We start from the raw sequence: 22751 nt of genomic DNA, 5'->3' as shown, positions 1-22751 counted from the left end.
GTAGTTATTAGAATATTATTGACTATATTCCCTCAGCTGTACTTTACATCCCCATAACTATTTTGTAACTGCCAAGTTGTACTTCTTAATCTCTTCACCTTTTCATCCAGTTTCTCAACCCGACTCCCATCTGGCAACCATCAGTTTGTTCTCTGTGTCTATGAGTTTGCTCCTGTCTTGCTAGTTTGTTAAACAAATATTTCTTAAAGGAGCCTTAAATGCAAGTCAAAAGAAGTGGATAACATTGGACTTTCAAAACAAATTTTTTTAATGTAAGTTCTTTGCTCTTCTAAGCAAAGCTACATTTTTCAATGTATTTCCCAGTTCGTCATTCACACCAAAAGAAAAGCAGGTTCTTAAATAATGCATATTGGAGCTTAGATTCCATGAGGGTCTGGCAAGTTTTAATATTGGATAAGATGATGTAAAATATTGCCAATAGCCAACCTTAGGTTGCCAACCCAAATATAAATCCCTACTTGTTCAGTATATGAATTTATAATGTAAACTGTTTTAAATTACCGTATACCTGGTACTATTGAATAGAATTAAGACACTGTTGAGCAACTCTAAAAATAAGACTAAGGCGATATTATGGTCTAATTAGTTAAGAATGTGCTATACTTTTGCTACATCATTTTAGACCCAATAAAGAGAAAACTGGCCAAGTGAGTGACTCAGGATCATCTGTCATCAAGCATGGGCTCAATCCAGAGAAGGTCTTCATGCAGGTTCATTATTTAAAGGTAAGCCCATTGAAGTGTCAGAAGCCAGTGACTATGGTATAGCATTTTTTAGATTATACACATAAACAGTGAAGATTAATAACATGGTTGAGCTAAACAAAACAATAATATTGTAATGACATTTGACTGGGTAGATAACTGATTGTCTAATAATTAAAACACTTTATACCCAAAAAATGATGCATGAATCAAAGGAACCTGAACTATTTCCTGCCCTGTACCTCCCTTCTCCCTGCTTCACGTCAGCTTTGAAGAGCAGAATCTTAAAATTGTTGTCAGGTTCCAACTGGAAGATAGGAGCAAGAAGAAAGCATTTTAAGTTGAAAGGCCTTTCCCGATAGCTGAGGGAGAAAGGCGTCAGGACCCGGCCCTTCTGGTTTGAGATGTATGTCCAGGCTTCATGTAAACCAAGGGGAATACCTAGATGAGTTGAAAGCAAAGTAGTCGGTCCTTAATTTCTAGAAAGACACATATCACATGATCTGACTTATATGTGGAATCTAATGAACAAAATTAACTGATGAACAAAATAAACCCAGAGACATGGAAGCATGCAACAGACTGATGTATTTCAGAGGGAAGGGCAGGATGGGGGTGGAGGGTGGGTAGCAAGAGATTAACCAAAGAATTTATATGCATATGTGCATAACCCATGGACACAGACAATAGCGCTTTGAAGGCCTGGGGAGCGGATGAGAGCCGGGTGGAGGGGGTCAATGAGGGAAAAAAGGGGGACATCTGTAATGCTTTCAACAATAAAGATAAATTTAAAATAAAAAATATAAAGGGCAGCCTGGAACACATCACATGGGACATTCTAGATGTGCATAAAGAGCACTGGTGGGTACGCTAGGGTTGACTGTGTAAGCATTTTTCTGATTAATCCATGATAGGCATCTTTTTTCTTCTACTTCCTTTCTTCTAGGGTTATTTTCTTCTCCGGTTCCTTGCCAGAAGACTTGGAGATGACACCTATTTTTCCTTTTTAAGAAAATTTGTGCACACATTTCATGGGCAGCTGATTCTTTCCCAGGTAATATATGAGTCCTTGTGAGTCCGTGGAGGTGTGGCATGTGGGGACTAGATTATATATTAAAAAGTGGGGGAAAGATTTATGATTTAATACAATAGGAAAAATAGGAAGTTAATGAATTAGACATAGGAAAGTGTTGTTTTAGGGAGGGTGATCCCCCTGTAGTTTTGGGACCATCTGAGACCCCAAGCTGTCCTGCGCAGGGATGTGGATAGTTAAATCTTAAGTGACCTTAAAAACAAAAGCAAAAAAAGCAGCCCTGCTGTTCCTCTACTTACAGTGATCTTTGCAAGGTTGGCTCCTTCTTATCCTTTTGTCTCAGCTCAAATGCTACACACTCAGAGTGACCTCAGCTAATCAGATCTGCATCCACCCTGCTAATCTCTACTCTTTGCCTTTTTCATTGCCTTCATTGTCATTGCCGCTAATTATCATTATACTAGAGGCCCGGTGCACAAATTTGTGTATGGGTGGGATCTGTTGGCCTAGCCGGCAATTCAGGGCTGAATAGGGCCATGGGATGTTGACTGGCTGGCCAGGGGGAGGGGTCACAGGAAGTTGGCTGGCTGCCTCAATCAGGGCCATTGGGGCCAGTCGGCTCGGGGGGAGGGACCGCAGAAGGTTGGCTGTGGGAGCATACTGACCACCAGGGGGAAGATCCTGCATTGAGCATCTGCCCCCTGGTGGTCATTGCGTGTCATAGCGACTGGTCGACCGGTTGTTCGGTCACTTAGGCTTTTATATATATAGATTTTCATTTAAAATCACTTGGGGTTTTTTTTTTTTCTTTCTCCTCCATTCTATGTATAAGCTCATCAAGGCCATACCATGCTCTTTATTTGATCAATACTTAATACATGACTGGCAAACAGTTTGTGCACCATATATATTTGATAAACCAAGCGATTGACAAGATACACTGAAATACTCGGGCACCCTGACCTCAAAACTATCAGAGAAAGACTGTCAGTTTATATGGGTGTGGGGCCAAGCTGCACATAGGAATAAGCAAGTTAACAAACAGGGACTGACTCTGAAAACCGTGCTCATAGCAGGCACCAAAACCTGCTGGGGCAAACTCCACTTTTTTGTTTTTTTAAAATTTTTTTATATTTTCTTTTCTCTTTTATTTCTTCTCTTTTTCCTTTTATATCTCTTATTTCTCTCTTTCCTTTACTTATTCTGTTTTTTTCTCTTTTCTTTTTTGCCATTTTTCCTATTCTATATTTTATTTCTATATTTTATTTATTACTACTTTTTTTTTTTTATGTGTGTGTGCTTCCCACCTGGTCATGCTCATTCAGCTTTATGGTACAGTGGGGTCATCCACTTGTGACCCGAGGCCAGCTATTCCCTGGAGAGCAAGCAGGTAGTGTCCCTCTCCCACAACCTGTGACCCTCATGCTCAACCTGCTCATCTACAGCTTTCAGAACAAGGAGGTTAGGTGTGTCTTCAAAGAAGAGGGACCTATACTCCATGACCTCTCCAGTGATTCCAAAACTGCTTATCTAGTCCTCTGCTGGACACCCCTGCCCGGAGGGGTCTTTTGGGCTTCAATATGGAGGACCTGAATTCTTTCTGATCCTCTTATAGTGATTTCCTGTTTCTGTTTTAATATATTTTTATTGATTTCAGAGAGGAAAGGAGAGGGAACGAGAGATAAAAACATTAATGATGAGAGAGAATCATCAATTGTCTGCCTCCTATACACTCTACACTGGGATCCAGCCCACAACCCAGGCACATGCCTGGACTGGAAATCAAACTGCGACCTCCTGGTTCATATGTTGACACTCAACCACTGAGCCATGCTGGCTGGGCTGATTCCCTATTTTGAAGATGGCACCAACATCCCTAATGACTGTCTTAAATTCAGCCATCCTTCAGGCTTATTATTTTTTCTTTTAAGTTTTTTATTCCTTCTTTCTATTCATGTTCTTGTGTGTTGTTGTTTTTTTGCCTCTTGTCTTTTATTATTTCTTCTTTTCCTCTTTTTTCTTTTTTTATTCTTTTTTTAATGTTGTTTTTGTTGGTGGTGGTGGGTTGCTTTTTTTTTTTCCATGTTGTTTTTTGTTTTGTATTGTTCTGTCAGCACCTGTGCAACAGTTTGCATGACATGGTTGGGGTTGAGTCTCACAGGCAGCCAGCCCAAGGGCCGAGCTTATCTACAAATGGGGCAACAGGTGTCAAGACCCAATTAGAACTGGAGTGCAAACATAACCCACACAAGGGACATTCCTAGAGCACTCAGCTCAAGAGATCAAGGAGACTACACAACTGTGTCTCTGAGAACACCCACTACAGGAGGCCACCCTACCAAGCCTGGGAGTCATAGCAAGTCTATCTAATACATAGAAACAAATAAAAATGGGCAAAAAAAGAAACAGGTCCCAAATGAAAGAACAGGAGGAATCTTCAGAAAAAGAGCTAAGTAAAATGGAGGTAAGCAATTTATCAGAAAAAGAGTTCAAAGTAATGTTTTTAAGAATGCTCAACAGCATGAAAAAGGACATAGAAACCATGAAAAACAACTAGTTGGAAATAAAGAATAACATATCTGAATTAAAGAATACAGTGGAAGGAATGAACAGTAGGTTAGATGAAGCAGAGTATGAAATCAGCAAATTAATCAGTCAATCAGAGCAACAAAAAGAAAAAATAATTGCTAGCCCTAGCTGGTTTGGCTCAGTGGATAGAGTGTTGGCCTGCAGAAGGAAGGGTTCTGGGTTCAATTCTGGCCCAGGGCACATACCTCCGTTGCAGGCTCCTCCCTGGCCTGGGCCCTGGTTGGAGCTCATTGCAGGAGGCAACCAATCTATGCAACCAATCTCTCACATTGATATTTCTCTCTGTCTATCCATTCCACTTCCACTCTTTCTAAAAATCAATGGAAAAATATCCTCAGGTGAGGATTAAATAATAATAATTTTTTAAAATTATAAAATAAATGAAAAGCATAAGGATAGTTTAAGGGAACTTTGGTATAATATGAAAAGTAACAACATCTGTATCATAGTGGTACAAGAGGGAGAAGAAAGTGAGCAGAGATAGAGAACTTGTTTGAGAAAATAATGACAGAAAACTTCCCTAACCTAGTGAAAGGAAAAGTCACACATGTTCAGGAACCACAGAGAGTCTCAATCAAGATTAACTCAAAGATACCCACACCAAGACACATCATAGTTAAAATGGCAAAGGTTAAAGACAAAGAGAGAATCTTAAAGGCAGCAAGAAAGAGACAGTCAATTACCTACAAAGGAGCTCCCATAAGGATGTCTGTCAGCTGATTTCTCAACAGAAGCACTACAGGCCAAAAGGGAAAGGTATGAAATATTCAAAGTAACGAAAGACAAGGATCTGAAACCAAGACTACTCTATTTAGCAAGGCTAGCATTTAAAATTGAAGGTGAAATAAAGAGCTTCCCAAACAAGAAAAAAAAAAGGCTAAGGTAGTTTATTACCACCAAACCAGAATTGTAAGAACTGTTAAAGAGTCAGATGTAAGAAGAAGAAAGAGAGAAATAGAGATAAAGAAATAGGCATAAAGAATAAAAAATGGCAATAAATAAATAAATACCTATCAATGACAACCTTAAATGTAAGTGGATTAAATGCTCCAGTCAAAAGTCATAGGGTAGCTGGATGGATAAGAAAACATAACCCATATATATGCTGTTTACAAGAGACTCACCTCAAAACAGGCTGAAAGTGAAGGGATAGCAAAACATATTTCATGCAAATTAAAATAAAGGCTGGGTAGCAATACTCATATCTGACAAAATGAACTTTAAAACAAAGGGCATCAAAGAGACAAAGTCATTACATATATATAAAAAGCATGAGTTTATATATACATATAAACTTTTGGTGGATTTTAAGGGAGAGATTGACAGGAATACAGTCAGAGTAGGGGTCTTTAATACCCACTGACATCACTGGATAGATCTTCCAGACAGTCAACAAGGAAACAGCAACCTTAAATGACACACTAGATCAGGTGGATTTAATTGATATTTATAGAACATTTCATCCCAAAGCTACAGAATATATATTCTTCTCAAGTGCACATGAAACATTCTCAAAGATAGAACATATGTTAGAACACAAAATAGTCTTTACAAGTTCAAGAAGATTGAAATCATATCAAACATCTTCTTTGCCCTAGCTGGTTTGGCTCAGTGGATAGAGCATCGGTCTGTGGACTGAAGAGTCCCAGGTTTGATTTCAACCAAGGAAACATGCCTGGGTTGCAGGCTCAATCCCTAGTAGGGGGGTGTTCAGGAGGCAGCCTATCAATGATTCTTTCTCATCATTGATGTTTCTATCTCTCTCTCTCCCCCTTCCTTCTAAAATCAATAAAAATATGTTTTAAAACACACACACACACACACACACACACACACACACACACACACACAAACACCTTCTTGGATCACAATGGCATGAAACTAGAAATCAACTATAATAAAAAAATTAAAAAAGATTCAAACCCATGGAGGTTAAATAGCATGTTATTAAGCAATGAATGGATTACCAATGAGATTAAGGAAGAAATAAAAAACTGTATGACATTGAAGAAAGAAATAGAGGAAGATACAAACAAGTGGAAGCATACACCATGTTCATAGATTCAAAGAATTAGCATCATTAAAATGTCCATATACTCATCATTCTATAGATTCAACACAATTCCTATTAAAATACCAATGGCATACTTCATAGATCTAGAACAAATATTCCAAAAATTGATATGGAAACAAAAAGACCCCAATTAGCCTCAGAAATCCTAACAAGCACAAAGTTGGAGTAATCACAATACGAGATATCAAACTATACTATAAAGCCATTGTAATCAAAACAGCCTGGTAATGCGTTGGCTGTTTTGGCTCAGTGGATAGAGTGTTGCCCACCAACCAAAGGGTCCCAGGTTCAATTCCAGTCAAGGGCATGAGCCTTGGTTGTAGGCTTGATCCCCAGCCCTGGTCGGGACGTGTGCAGAAAGCAAGCAATTAATGTGTTTCCCTCACATCCATGTTTCTTTCTCTGTGTCTCTCCCCCTCCCTTCCACTCTCTCTGATAAGCAATGAAAAAATATCCTCGGTGAGGATTTAAAACAAACAAACAAAAAAACAGCCTGGTACTGGCATAAGAACTGACATATAGCCCTGACCGGTTTGGCTCAGTGGATAGAGCGTTGAACCTGCGGGCTGAAGGGTCCCAGGTTCGATTCCAGTCAAGGGCATGTACCTTGGTTGCGGGCACATCCCCAGTGGGGAGTGTGCAGGAGGCAACTGATCGATGTTTCTCTCTCATCGATGTTTCTAACTCTCTATCCCTTTCCCTTCCTCTCTGTAAAAAATCAATAAAATATATTTTAAAAAAAAGAACTGGCATATAGGTCAATGGAACAGAATAAAAAGCCTAGAAATCAACCCATGTCATTATGGTCAGATAATATTTGACAAAGGAGGCAAGAGCATCAACGGAGCAAAGACAGTCTTTTCAATATATTGTGCTGAGAAAATTGGACAAGTACATGCAAAAAAAACCCAAAAAAACTAGACCATCAACTTACACCATATACAAGAATAAACTCAAAATGTGTAAGACTTAAATGTAAGCCACAAAACCATAAAAATCCTGGAAGAAAACATAGGCAGTAAAACGTTAGACATCTTATGTAGCTGATATATTTTTGCAGGTATATCTCCTAGGGCAAGAGAAACAAAGGAAAAAATAAACAATTGGGACTACATCAAACTAAGAAGCTTCTGCACAGCAAAAGAAACCACCATCAAAATGAAAAAGGAACCCACTGCATGGGAGAACATATTTGCCAATGATATACCTGATAAGGGGTTAATATCCAAAATATATACAGAATTTATACAATTCAACACCTGGAAGACAATCCAATTAAAAAGTGGGCAAAGAATCTGGACACTTCTCCAAAGAGGACATACAGGTAGATGGCCAATATGTATATGAAAAATGCTCAACATCAGTAATCATCAGAGATGCAAATTGAAACTATAATGAGATATCACTTCATACCAGAGTGGCTACCATCAATAAATCAGCAACCGGTGCTGGGTAGGATGTGAAAAAATGGGAACCCTCCTGCACTGCTGGTGGGAATGCAGGTGGTGCAGCCACTGTGGAGAACAGTATGGAGTTTCCTCAAAAAATTAAAAATGGAACTGCCCTTTGACCCAGTGTATCCACTTCTGGGAATATATCCTAAGAATCCCAAAACACCAATCAGAAAGAATATATGCACCCTATGTTCATAGCAGCATTATTTGCAATAACCAAGGTCTGAAAACAGCCCAAGTGCCCATCAGTAGCTGAGTAGATAGAAAAGCAGTGGATACAATGGAATACTATGCGACTGTAAAAAAAAGAAGTAACTCTTACCCTTTGCTACAGCATGAGCCAGTCAGTGAAAGACAAATATCACATGATTTCACTTATATGTGGAATCTAATGAACAAAATAAATTGACTAACAAAATAGGATAAAATAAATTGACAAACAAAATAGAATACAGAAATTTCCTTTATTCACTGAAAATTCTGGAACATTGTTCTCTGCAGTCCTGTAAAGAAAGATCCATTTGTAACTGGAAAATGCAAAAGGGCAGAATTAAGGTTAACTCTGTATTTCCTGCTTCTCAAGCAATTAAATTCTCCCCCTTGTCATTGAGTTAATGTAACCTCCCTGCCCCCCCCCCCACACACACACACATACACACACATAAGTGAGCATACATTACTGGACAAATATGGGATAAGTTGATATGGGCTCTAAGGAGATAATGAAGTGACATTAGTAAGAAATTATACTACTGTACTTGGATTTTTAGGAAGCAAGAATATTGCCATTCAACCAGTGAAATATCTGCAATGTAACCTATTAATAAATCAGTTGTGATAAATTAATTTCTAATTCAACAGTTATACAAAATAATTATTGAAGTAAGAACCTCAAGCAAAAATAATTCTTCACATTCTAAATATTGCTCTTGCTTCCTTTGTACTTGTTTTCTCCATGTACTGTATCCACTGCAGGTGCAAGGAGGGACTTCAGATGTGAGGGGTTATTCTATTTGGGCTTGTCCCCTTCCATTTTTTAATATTAGTTGCTATTCTTTGTATCATTTATTTGGGGTGAAGCAACAATACACAAGTCTTAGAAGGAGAACGGAATTTGCAAGAAATAAATTTTTCATTACTGCCCTTTATAGGGAGACTTTGCCTCTGGAAGAAATGGACCTACTACGCACCCATAAACTCATAGAAAGGGCTGGCAGGCTTCGCCCATGTGCGATGGCTTTGCCTCATGTGTTGATAGAAGAAGAACACCTTGTCATACAAATTGTTTGCAGATTTCCACTCCTTCGTGCTTGCATCTGTTTGTAATCCCAGGGTCTGAGCTGCTGCTTCCATCTCACATTCTGAGTTAAATGGGTCTCATCAGAGCCTGCACTGCCCAGATCTGCAGGCTTGGCTGGTGAGGGGGGCGGGGAGGAAGGGGAAGGGGGCGGGACTTCCATTGAGGGACGTTCATTTGGCAGTTCTGCAGCTGGTCATCTGAGCCCTTGCAAGGACCTGCTTTACAAGATTTTCAGTTTATTAAAAGAAAAACTTCAAGTGTAGATCCCAAAATGTTAAAGGTTATTCTTGTTTGCTTCATGTTCTATATTTTTTCCAAAATGTATCTTGTCAAATCTTCAGATGATTGAAGGTTTGATTTAGCAAGTAAAAATGCACAACACCAGGTTAAATTTGCACTTCAGATAAACAGCAAATACTCTTTTAGTGTAAACATGCCTCCAATTTAACTGGGCATCCAATATTGTATCTGACAAACCTCGTTGAGGCCAAATCAAGATTCTAGAATTAGATGGACTGAAATGGTTGGTCACAATATTCAAGGTGCAAATTAAATATAAATGACATTGAACACTCATATGTGAATTTTTTAGGCCTTATGGTATTGTGGTTATGTTTTAAAAGAGTCCTTATATTTCAGAACAATTTACTGAAACATTGATTGGTGAGATTATGTAATGTTTGGGGTTCACTTCTAAATAATACAAGAGGCAGATAAGTTGATGGGGCATATTGGCTGTGGGTTGATGGGTACATGAAGATTAATTATACTCTTTTGTCTTGTTTTGAATGTGTTTGAAATTTTCCATAGTATAGGAAACAATGAGTATGTGTAAGTCATGTCTTTAGGTTTAAAAAATTTATTATTGAAATATCCTAGGTCAGTGGTCGGCAAACTCATTAGTCAACAGAGCCAAATATCAACAGTACAACAATTGAAATTTCTTTTGAGAGCCAAATTTTTTAAACTTAAACTTCTTCTAACGCCACTTCTTCAAAATAGACTCTCCCAGGCCGTGTTATTTTGTGGAAGAGCCACACTCAAGGGGCCAAAGAGCCACATGTGGCTCGCGAGCCCACAGTTTGCCGACCACAGTACTAGGAGAGGCTGCATACGGAGCCAGGGAACCGGAACCATTCTGCCTGTAGCCACTTTGTTCCTCCTCGGGGACGGTCGGGAATAGTCATCGTCTTGAGCTTTGTCATTATCTTTCCATAGAACCAAGCAAGAAAGTTGCAAGTCACTCACCAGCCTCTCAGCACTGAGGTCGTTCAGTCTGTAGGGAAGGCTCAGGGTGGGGACTCGGTTACGTGGGGGACAGAGCTTTATGCTGTGGCCAGCCTTTTGAAAATATATAGTTGAAACATGAAATGAAATAAACTGTTGCTTTAGGTCAAAATAACAAACATTACATTTTTCAATTTGTTTGTGGTTTTTACAAAACAAATCTCTTTACCTGATTGGACTGAAGCGCCGTAATTAATAAATCGGGTGCATAGTCTAATGATCCAGCACGGGCCCAGCTTCGCGAGCAGGTGAGCTGCCAGCAGCCGGGGCAGTGACACATCGATGGATATCTTTCATGGTTTGCTTTTTTCTTATTCCAGGATTTCCTTCAAATGCTGTTGGAGAACATCCCAGAAGAAAAAAGGTGAGCACTAACTTAGGAATTAAGAGCCTCATTTTACTTTTAATGTTAAAAACGACCCTGCCATTGTTCGGCTTACTAAACTGAGGAAGTTCGTCTTCCTCTCTTAATGGAAGCAAGGACCTGGCCCAGCCCGCAGGAGTCCTAGGAGGATCAGCCAAACTTAGCAATGGGCTCATGTGAATATTGGGAGCCAGTGGGCACAGCAGGGATTCCCCAGAGTTGGGGGCCCCGCAAGTGGTATATGAGGCAAGCCAAGACACGGTGTGGCCTCAGCGGCTGTGGAAAGAATGGCAGCGAGGACGGTCCTAAAGCCCCGGGGCTGTAGATAACATGGCTGGATACAAGGAAACACTGTTCAGTTGAAGGTGAAATGTGGGGTAGTAAGAAAAGCCTGGGGTTTGAAGTCGGACTCTTCAAGGTTCTAACCCAGCTCTGCCCCTTCCCATATATAACATTCGGAGCAGGTCACCTCCTCCCTCCAAGTTCCTGTTTTCTACCCTCTCTGGCGGGCTTTCCCAGAGGATCAAAGGGGATAACACATGAAAAGTAGGTGCTCAATTAATGATTGATGTAGCTAGAACAATAACAGCTTCTGTGCATCAGGTACTTTTGGGGTCTGCTTACAGGAGATCATTGGCTCCTCATTACAGCAGCTCCGCTGCCGCCGCCTCCTCCTCCTTTTTCTCTTTCTTTCTTCTTCATCATCATCATGATTATTTTAAGCCAGTACTTCATGGGACATTACTGTTTGCAGGCGCTCAGTTAATCCTCCGAATATTGCTACCTGGGGCGTTGTGTTTTTATTCCTCTTTTACCAGTTAGAGGTGTGAGGTACCGAGGGCTCAGTGAGCAGCCAGGGCGTCACAGCTCCGGGTGGCAGGTGGGCTCTGCTCCCAGGTGGCCTGGCTCTGGAACCTCTGCTCTTATCCACAATGTTCCACGTGAAGAAATGGAGGCTCCCAGTAACTTAAAGATCCCTTAATGAACAAGGGAGTGAGCCCAGTTTGCAGTGAGGTCTGTCTGGGCCTCGCTCATGCTTTTTACAATGCAAGCTCGCTCTGGAAAAAGGGAGACCTCTTCCTTGGAGGTGCCCAGTTTTAGTCTGGCTGACCAGCTACAGGGATTCTGGGAGGCCTACAGCAAAGTTTGGATTAGATTCATTCCAACCCTTTCTTTCTAATTTCCTATCTTAATTTAGGCACTAAAAGCGAATAGCCTGAAACATAATTTCAGGGGGCATCTTGGGAAGTTAACATTTCTTTCAAGAAGAGCCAATATTACTCTCCTTCCTAACCCACAGTTTTAGCCATGATTTTATGCTAAGAACAGATTTCCAAATGTAGAGATGAATTCCTTCACACAGACATTGACTTGGACCCATGCAAGTCCAGACACATCCATGTCGCTGCGCCTACCTGATAGGCAGCCTGATTTGGGGTTTTACAAGGGTAAGGTGTCAGGACTTGTGCTCCCAGGAGATGTCATGAAGTTCAGGGAGGATCTGGGGGCCATGAGGACATGGAGAGTTCCTCATCTTCTACCGTCTACCTACAATTCTTGTTTCAACAGTTAGAAATGTTATTGTTAGGCTTTTTTTAAAAAAAAAAAAAATCAGATGGGAACTCACACATAACACAAATTAGTGCATCATACAGAATTAACGTAGCCATATCATTTGTTAATTCCTTAATTTACCTCTTTCTGTTCCTGCCTTTGATGCTGAAGGAAGTCTTATCCAGGGAGATCATGTGGGCTACAGTCATTGGCTTTTCCAGGAGGCCGCTCGAAGGAGGTGTGGCTTGTTTAGGAAGGTCTGAAATGTTTTGGATATACCATCTTTTCTTTTTAAACAGAAATGTGGGTTTTTGTCATGCAAAAATCACATCAGAGGTGGTCATTATTCCTAAGGTCAAGAACAATAATTTACCTGCAATATTTTCCTCTTTTTCTTGTATACCTGCCCTGGAATAACTTTCCAGGTCCTCTGATAGGATGGAGTGCTTTCCCTATGAACTAACACCGAATGAAACAAGAAGAAAACTAATAGAAGTTGTGTATTACCTCTTGTCACCAAAGTCTGTTTCTGAGTAATGACTGTGCATTCTTTCAGAACTTGTTAGGGCACAAATATAGTCATTTTCATGGCAGCAACGAAGTGCCTTGTTAGTTTGGGAAGTCTTCTTTCTTTTTATGCTCTTCCTAATAAGGGTATGGAGTTCACTTGGACGGCCCTGAGCCCTCTGGTTCTGGGGGACCCGGCTATTATCATTGGGGATATTTATGGAGGAGACACACTGTGGGCCCACAAAGAGGCCTTTGTCGTGATTGTGGAAGCTACGAGCAGCATCGCAGTGTGATGGTGGCCAGCGGCACACACCTACTTCCCCTCTGGGGGGATGCCTCTCCCAGGGAGGATCATGTTCTGGCCAACAGGTTTAAGCTTCTTTTAAAAATTCTCCTGAAAAATTAAGGCAATTTCTTTCCTACAGTGAATGTATTTCAGCAAGTGTCCCGGAATACTTTTTGAAACTCAACCATCTCTCCTGCTAACTAATCTCAGAGTCGAATTCAGCTATTGAAACAGACTGTCTACTCTTTTACCTGTGCAGCATATTGTACTAATTTTATCTACTTCTCCCAAGTAGATGAAGGCCCCACACCTGGCCCCAGAGCCCCTAATTGTGGGCCCTACTGCAAAATGATTCTTAGGCACATCTGTTGGGCACCTGAGCCGTTCTGTAGGGCAAGAGTTTTCAGATTAGACCCGGTCAGGGTTAAGGGGCTGTCATGCTGCTTTTGCGTTGTTCTCTTGCTTCAGTTAATTTAACATTCTCTATTGAGCACCTTTCATACCGGGTGCTAAGCTGGACACGAGGGAGCAAAAAGGAATAAATCCCATGCCCAGCCCCCAGGGAGCTCCGAGTTGACTGCTGCAGACACACCTGAAGCAGAGCACTGTGACTCCGTGTGGGAAGTGCTCTGGCAGCTTCCCAGTCCTGGGTGCACAGAGAAAGGGCTCATCAGCCCTGGCCTCCAGCCGCTAGGCAAAGAAGTAACACTGGAGGTTTTAGGTAGGGGAGTGCCACCAGCAGATTGGAGAGGTACTCTGGGGTGGGGGCAGCATGGGAGACAGATGGACATGGGAGAACTAGAAGTCAGGAGACCAATTAGAAACCAGTACAGCAGTTCACTCGAGAGATCTAGAGCTGGAATGAGGGCAGGGATGCTGGCGGTGGCAGTGTAACAAGCAATCTGAGAGGTTCCGGAGATGAGACTTGGGTGATGGGTTGTGAAGGTCAGTGGAGGCATCCAGCACGAAATTGACCTTTCCTTCTGGGCCACTCTGTCACTCTGAAGTTGCACTGGAGGTACCGGGGCCCCCGTTTTGTCTGGGGAGTCAGTGTGGTGCAGAGGGAATGGGAGGGACATGTTTGGAAGTGGAAGCAGGGAGATGAAGAGTTGTGTTTTAGACACTGTCAGTGAGAGGTTTCTGTTTAGAATTTGATGTTTAAGGGACCAAGGGAAGGAAAAGCTGGAAGTGCTTGGAAGGAAATTGGGACAAATCCTGGGCCCTGGCCTGCCTGGCGAAAGCTCACTGGGGAGCGCCCTGCCACCCGTTACTCCTACAGTATCAGCAGCAACCAGTCCTTCCTTTGCTCGTCAGTTACTGTGTTTGTGTGTGCATGTTCATGTGTTGGTTTCATTCAGTGCTTTTCCTGCCCCGAGGAGCTGGGCGTACCTGTTTTATACATGTTAAGTCAGCAACCTGCATTCTCTACCCCAGCTCAAGCTACTTGTTTTGATCAAGAAAGTAAATAACTGTGTGGAAAGTTGAGGTGTACACTAGTTGCATTCCAGAACAAGAGCACTGAAGGTCCCAAAGCTTGCCTCCATCTAGTACCCGCGCTCCCAAGGTCTTTCCATCCATTCTTCAGGTCACGTGGCAGCTGGGCCATGTGCTTTCCTTAAAGATGTGGATAGAACATGACCTTTAGAATCCCAAGAGGCAGAAGACCGGAGTAAAGAGTGAAATGTCAGTAAAGACATTTCTCCTGATCAACAAGACGTTGACAGGAACAAGTAGCAGATGTGGCTGATACTCCACCCTCAGAAATCAACTGAACGAGCAATGCGGCATGCGCCATGCCATTTCCACGCAAGCCTGGGTCTATTTCTTTGTACTTTAACAACACAAAGAGACTAGCAATTGCTCACTTTGTGGCTTCTAACCAACATCATGCCAGGATTTCTGACATATTCTCTCCCCTGCTGCAGTAACCACGTGTGACCACATTCATAGCTCACAGGGACTGGAGACAGACCCCTGAAATGCAGTTGCCTTCCAGGATATAGGAGTCCCGAGAAGGCTATTCTCCAGCCAGAGGGTGGACCCACCTCTGCTGTGGGGGCCCTGGAGGCCTCAGTCAGGAGGTGGAGTGCCGTTCACAGGCCCAGATCTGGAAGGCATGCAGCCGAGGGCCTGTGTACTTTTAGCTATCTGTAGGAAATCAATTTCCATAGCGATCAGACATGCAGAAGAGTAATTTCCTGTAAGTCCTGGGTCCCTGCGAAGTGGAAATGCTCCTGCTTGTCTGTGGTGATGATTCAAGCCACGTGACCTCAGTGGGAAACAGCCCCTAGGGCTCAGACTCTGAGTGTCTGGATGAGAAAAGCCGACCTTCAGCTTCACCACTGCTGTAGATCCTTGTCCAGACTGAAAATCCACCTGCACTGTCATGTCAATAGTTGGGATCAAAACGCAAAAACTATGTACGTGCTTTATTTATTTTCCTTAAACACATAGTCCATTTCTTCCCTGAATATTGAGCATTTTCACACTGTCTCTCATAATTTCCTTGTGAGGTACAGCCGCTTAGAGTACCTATAATTTTTTCTAGCAGCTGGAGTTCATGCTTTCATCTTCTCCAAGTTTAAGACCTTTGTCCACGTCAGCAGTCCACGGACAGGTGTGAGTGCGGTGTGACGTCTGCACGGATGTTGGGAGTCCAGAAACCCGTCTTGTCCTCAGCCTTTTGTCTGGGTTGACGTTGGCTACTCTTCTCATGCTGTAGTTGCTCAAACTGCTAAAAAGCCACACCCAATTGACACCCACTTCACAAGGATAATATGAAGAATGAAGTAATAATGGTTATAAGATGCTTCGAACCTTCCCAAAGGAAAGTGACCTGAAACTTCCCTCATAGGGGAGTGTCTTTTGCTCCTGGATGCAACTGAATGTTGGACTCTCCTGCCCTCACACCTTTGCCCCTCCCAAGAATTTCCCCATCTCTTCAGAACTCTAATCCAAGGGCAGGCAAACAGGTCACCTTCAACGCAAGATGGAGGGGTCAGCATTGTTTGGAGCAGGCTTCTCTGAACCATAAATCATAAAGCGATGCATCGTGACATCTGGCAATAATACTGATTTTGCACAGATATTAAATGAGATTTTTTTTTGTAGTGTATGGTACATAGAAGATGTTCAATAAGCTATTCCTTTTTAAAAATATTTTTTTATTTTAAGATTATAGTTGATGTGCAATATTATATTAGTTTCAGGTGATAGACATTTATATAATTTACAAAATGATCACCTCAATAAAACTAGTACCCATTTGACAACAATATAGCTATTACAATATTATTGACTATATTCCCTATGCTGTACTTCACCATGTCTGTTCTGTAGCTACCAATTTGTACTTCCCAACCCCTTCACCTTTTCATCTATCCCCCCAACCCGCTCCCAGCTGGCAACCATCAAAATGTTCTCTGTATCTATGAATCTGTTTCTGTTATACTTGTTTATTTCATTTTTTAGATTCCCCATATAAGTGAAATCATCTGGCATTTGTATTTCTCTGTCTGACTTATTTCACTCAGCACAACACCCTCTAAGTCCATCCATATTGTTGCAGATGACAAGGTTTCATTTCTTTTTATAGCTAAATACTATTTCATTGTATATATGCACCATTTCTTTATCCAATCATCTGTTGGTGGGCACTTAGGTTACTTTCATATCTTGGCTATCTATATAATAAAAGCCTAAGCAACCGTTATGGTGGAACGACCAGAACAACCAGTCGCTATGATGCACACTGACTACCAGGGGGCAGATGCTCAACACAGGAGCTAGCCCCCTCGTAGTCAGTGTGCTCCCACAGGGGAAGCGCCACTCAGCCAGAAGCTGGGCTCACAGCCGGTGAGTGCAGCGGCGGTGGCGGGAGCCTCTCCTGCCTCCGTGGCAGCACTAAGGAGCAGCAAGCCGAGCTGTAAAGAGCAGCAACCAGGCAGGCAGTAAGGAGCGAGGGGTCCCGGACTGCAAGAGGGCGCAGACTGGGCTGAGGGACCACCCAACAGTGCATGAATTTTGTGCACAGGGCCTCTAGTAGTAAATAATGCTGCAAGAAACATGTGGATTTATATATCTTTAATTAGTATTTTGGGTTTCTTCAGATAAATACCCAGAAGTGGAATTGCTGGTCCTTCTTGTCTCTTGTTATGGCCTTTATTTTAAAGTCTAATTTGTCTGGTATAAGTTTTATGACCCCAATTTTAATTTTTTTTGTTTCCATTTTCATGAATATGTTTTTCTGTCACTTTTAGTCTGTGTGTGTCTTTCAATCTATAGTGAATCTCTTGTAGAAAGTATAAGGGCCTTGTTTTGTGATCCATTCAGCCACCATATGTATTTTTATTGGAGTATTTAATTCATTTGCATTTAAAGTAATTATTGATATGATATGTATTTATTGTCACTTTATTATTCAGTTCTTCTTCTCTCCCCCTCCCTCCTCCTCCTCCCCCTCCTCCTCCTCCTCCTCCTCCTCCTCCTCCTCCTCCTCCTCCTCCCCTTCTTCTTCTTCTTCTTCTTCTTCTTCTTCTTCTTCTTCTTCTTCTTCTTCTTCTTCTTCTTCTTCTGCCTTCTTCCTTCTCCCTTCTTCCTTCTTCCTTCTTCTTCCTTCTTCTTCCTATAGTGCTGATTTGGTGGTGATGAACTCCTTTAGCTTTTTCTTATCTGGGAAGCTCTTTATCTGTACTTCCATTCTAAATGATAGCTTTGCTGGGCACAGTAATCTTAGTTGAAGGTTCTTGCTTTACATCACTTTGAATATTTCATGCTGTCCCTTCTGGCCTGCAAAGTTTCTGTTGAAAAATCAGCTGACAGTCTTATGGGAGCTCCCTTGTAGGTAACTAACTGCTTTTCTCTTGCTGCTTTTAAGATTCTCTCTTTGTCTTTAACCTTTGCCATTTTAATTATAATGTATCTTGGTATGGGCCTCTTTGGGCTCATCTTGTTTGGGACTCTCTGTGCTTGTTGGACTTGTATGTCTATTTCCTTTGTCAGATTAGGGAAGTTTTTCATCATTATTATTTTTTTTATCCTTACATGAAGACATGCTTAGAGAGAGGAAGGGGGATGTGGAGGAAGAGAGAGAGAAAGAGAGAGAAAGAGAGAGAGAGAGAGAGAAGTAAGAGAAACATCTATTGGTTGCCTTCCATACATGCCCTGACCAAAAATCAAACTTTGGGATAATTGCCCTGACAGGGAATCAAACCAGCAACATTTTGATGCACAGGACAATGCTCAACCAACTGAGCCACTCCAGCTGGCATCATTATTTTTTCAAATAGGTTTTTAATTTCTTGCTCTTTCTCTTCTTTTTCCAGCAGCACCCCCATGATATGAATGTTTGTATGATTGAAGTTGTCCCAGAGTTTCCTTAAACTATCCTCATTTTTTTGGATTCTTTTCTTCTTTTTGCTGTTCTGATTAGGTGTTTTTTGCTTCCTTATATTCCAAATTGTTGATTTGATTCTATGCTTCATACTTTACTGTTGATTCCCTATAAACCAGTGGTCACCAACTGGTGGTCCACGGACCACTGGTGGTTTATGAGGTCCGAAAGGTTGGCGACCGCTGCTATAAACTATTCTTCATTTCAGGTAGTGTGTCCTTCAATTCTGACTGGTTCTTATTTATGTTTTCTATATCCATTTTTTTATATTTCCTATCTCTTTACTGAAGTTCTCACTGATTTCATCTACTCTTCCTCTAAGTTCATTGAGCATCCTTATAACCAGTGTTTTGAATGCTGCATCTGGTAGGTTGCTTCTCTCCATCTTGTTTAATTCTTTTTCTGGAATTTTATTCTTTTCTTTTATTTGGAACATGTTTCTTTGTCTCCTCATTTTGGCTGCCTCCCTCCCTATGTTTCTGTATATTAGATAGAGCTGCTACATCTCCTGGTCTTAGTAGAATGGCCTTATGCAGTAGGTGTCCTGCAGGGCCCAGTGGCACAGCCTCCCCAGTAACCCTAGCTGGGCGCTCCAAGTGCACCCCTATGTGGACTATATGCACCCTTTTGTTATAGTTGAGCCTTGATTGCTGTCAGCATGTCAAAGGGAGGGATTTTTCCCCACCCCCCACCCCAGACCAATGGGCTTTGTAGAATGGCTGCAATTAGTGTGGAGGATCTGCAATGCAAGGGTTGACCCCATGAACTCTCTTCAGTGAAGCTCAGGTACCTGCTGAGTGCACCCGTTGAGTGTTTCATTTGTGGAGGTGATTTGGTGGTGCTTCGGTGTGGTATGAAGCTGTCCAATGGGTGCACAGCTCTAAGGCCTCCTGGAAGGCGCAGGCCAAGGGCCACTGGGCATGAGCTACAAAGCGTTGTGAAGATGGCTGCTACTTGTGCTGGGCTTGGAGGTGCCTGGGAGAGGCCAAGTTGTAAACCAAGGCTGGCTGCTACTAGTGCTGAGCCTGGGGCTACTTAGCAACAGGTATAGGGTGGGCAGAGGCCAGATACTGCTTGTTGAAAGACGTTAGGAAATTCAGCAACATGAGCCAAGACAGGCCATTCATATGGAAAAGCCACTAGAAAGGGTTTGGGGAGACTGCAAGTTGGGTGGGGCAGTGTGTCAGGGAATCACTAGGGTGGGGAGAACTATGTTAGCCAGGTTGATGGAGACTCAGATATGGTGCTTGTCTGCTGGCTATGAGGGGAGGGTTCAGCAAAGGAACAATGGCTTCTGCCATCACTTCTATCCAGAATAAAACTGCACACCCCAGTTCTTGCCTTGATTCCAAGCAATTCAGTTCCTCATTGGATGTCCCTGGTGCCCCAGTGTTGGAGCTTAGAGTGAGTCTGTCAGCGAGTAAGTCCAAGTGTGGGCCCTTTAAGAGGAACACCTAGGACTCCAACAGCCCTCCATTTCACTCAGCCACAATCACTGCTGGTTTTTATAGCCAGAATTTATGGGGACTTCTCTTCCAGGCACTGGAACCCTGGGCTGGAGAGCCTGATGTGGAGCAGGGAGCCCTGGCCGCTCAGGGGGACCTCTGCAGCTGAGATATCTTTCCCAGTGTTTAACAGTCACAGGTGGAGACCAGCCCTTTCCATGTCTCCATCCCTCCTATTAATCTTGATGTGGCTTCTTCTGGATATACTTAGTTATAGGATTCCTGTTCAGCTAGATTTCAGCGGTTCTGCATGATGGTTGTTATGTAATTTAGTTATAATTTTGGTATGGTTGTTGGAGGTTCTGAGTACTGCATTTATTAGTATCTATGCTGATCTTGACCAGATCAATAGTTATTTATTTTGTACCTTTTGTTGGTAGTGACAGAAGAGTTTGTTTTGTTTTTAGTGCCACTGTGTAATAGTATCTATGCATGCAGATACTAAACATGGTAAAGCAAAATGTATCTTAATATTTTCCCATGAAATAACCTTCACAGTTGGCCTGGCCAGTTGTCCAGGTTCAAGATTGTAGCATGGATTATACATGGGCTTAGACATGCTATGGAAAGTCACCCTGCAGAGAGTGATGGGGCCCACTGTTTGACTCCATTTTTCACTCCCCTCCCCCCAAGCAGGACTCGCCAGCGCCACCCTCCATTTTCATTCCTGGTATCTCACCTCCATTTAGGTCCCTTCTCATCACCTCTCATTTGGACACACTCACAGCTTCCCCTTTGGCCTCCCTGCCTCCAGCCTCTTCTCCCTCAGTTATTCTTCCTTGACTCTGTTCTGTTCATGCCATTCTGCAGCCTTGCTTCAGAGCCTCATCGATGGGGCCAAAGCCCCGTGGCAGGACTTCAGGGCCCTCACAGGACGCCCATTTCCTTTGTCACCTTACTCTGTGTGCCAGTCCAGCCGCCTGTGCTGGCTTTTCCTGCCTGTGGTTCCCTTCCATTTCTACTGGCGCAGCCATCCGCTACGACGGTTGGAGCCTTGCCTTCTTTAAGAACACTTTCCTAATGCACCTCCTTCCAGCTGTTCCACCATAAGCAGCCCGGGCCTCTCCCACACACGTGGGCTCCACGTCTCTCGACCAGCACAGGCAGCATTCTGACTCATGTCCTCATATGTCCCTGTCGGACAGCCTGCCCTGGGCTCTCGCATCTCATCCTTCCACAGAACCTCGTACTGGGAGGCACCCGCCAAGGCACCCACCGAGTGTCTGCCACATGGAGAAAGCGCTGCCTGTTCTCACTTCTCCCCTGAGGACTTGGACCTCACTCAGTAATGGCACCCAGCACTCGACTCTCCATCCCTCCCAGGACACCCCTAAAGAAGTGTCTTCAAGCTAAATTGCCCGAAGGAAATTTACGCCCCTGTCCTCTTTCGCACTCCTCCCTGGGGATGCTGGGCAGCTGTGTACGGGCTTGTAGAATCCATGGGAAATGGTGTGAATACACACCCCAGACTCCTCCCCTTCAGGATATTTCATCCCAGTTCCCTTGACCTCCATGTGGATCTAACGTGTTTACCTCTTTGAACATCTATCATCACCCGTCTCTTTTCTATATTGTTTCTAAATTCTCATCTTCCCTCCAGTTGAGGCAGGTATAAGAATGCCATTTTCCTAGAGTGTGGCCTTCAGCCTCTTGCTATGAATTTCCTGAGTATGCCTTGCAGGTTGGGTGACCAGAGCTTTGGGTCCCAGCACTCCGGTCACAGGAGTGTCCCTCTCTAGCTGGAAAGGCAGCAAGAGAATGGACCCCTCCAAGAGGAGCACCAGTGAAGGAAGGGCAGGGAAGAATTGGGCCTTGCCTCTGAGCCAGGGCAGACAATGTAGAGGCTACAGAACCTCCACAGCTGCTGAAGCCCTGGGACAGGAACTGGACCGCAACCAATGACATGCCCTCCTGGGTGTTGGATAAAGTGGCAATGGTCTGCATTCATTCCCATCAAGAGCAGGCCTTCACCGAGCATCTTGTCTTCAATGGAAATTTTAAAACCTATCTTGCCTTCCAGCCTCACACTTTTCACTTGAAAATAACTTCAGCCCAGCCGGTGTGGCTCAGTGGCTTAGCGTTGATCCATGAACCAGGAGGTTCCATTTCTGGTCAAGGCACATGCAGGAGTTCTGGGCTCGATCCCCAGTAGGGGGTGTGAATGTGGCAGCTGATCTACGCCTCTCTCTTTCTCTCTCTCTCTCTTTCTCTCTCATTGATATTTCTATATCTCCCTTTCTCTCTAAAATAAAAAACATATTTTTTTAAAAGAAAATAACTTTAAGTCTCCTTGGATACTTCTTTCTTTAAAATATGTTTTTATTGATTTCAGAGAGGAAGGGAGAGGGAGAGAGAGATAGAAACATCAATAATGAGAATCATTGGGTGGCTGCCTCCTGCAGGCCCCCTACTGGGGATTGAGCCTGCAACCCGGGCATATGCCCTTGACTGGAATTGAACCCAGGACTCTTCAGTCTGCAAGCCGACACTCTATCCACTGAGCCAAACCAGGTTCCCCAGGGCTCCTTGGACACTTCTTGAAGTGGCCTCTTCAGCCCATTTTCCTCTTCCTGGCAGAGCAATTATGCCGGTTAAGGGTGTTTCTAGCGCCTCTCCCTGCAGAAAAAACATGATCTCGACACAGGGTGCTCTGAGAGCTGCTTCTTCCCATACAGTCA

At 42.9% G+C, this 22751-nt stretch overlaps 1 protein-coding gene across 5 annotated transcripts in view; it reads left to right on the top strand.

The window, feature by feature from the left end:
• The window catches only part of AOPEP (aminopeptidase O (putative)), a 356743-nt gene that overhangs the window by 227433 nt on the left and 106559 nt on the right, over positions 1–22751 (top strand). For all 5 annotated transcript variants that reach the window (XM_080670042.1, XM_080670039.1, XM_080670043.1 and 2 more), the window contains exons 7-9: positions 644–746; positions 1672–1779; positions 10783–10826. In XM_080670042.1, the coding sequence (XP_080526168.1) occupies positions 644–746; positions 1672–1779; positions 10783–10826 (255 nt within the window). The remainder of the gene's footprint in view (positions 1–643; positions 747–1671; positions 1780–10782; positions 10827–22751) is intronic.

Source organism: Plecotus auritus (assembly GCF_963455305.1).
Source record: "Plecotus auritus genome assembly, chromosome: 5".
In the NCBI taxonomy this organism is placed as follows: Eukaryota; Metazoa; Chordata; class Mammalia; order Chiroptera; family Vespertilionidae; genus Plecotus; species Plecotus auritus.
Note: the sequence above shows the minus strand (reverse complement) of the source record. Positions and strands in the feature narration are given on the sequence as shown.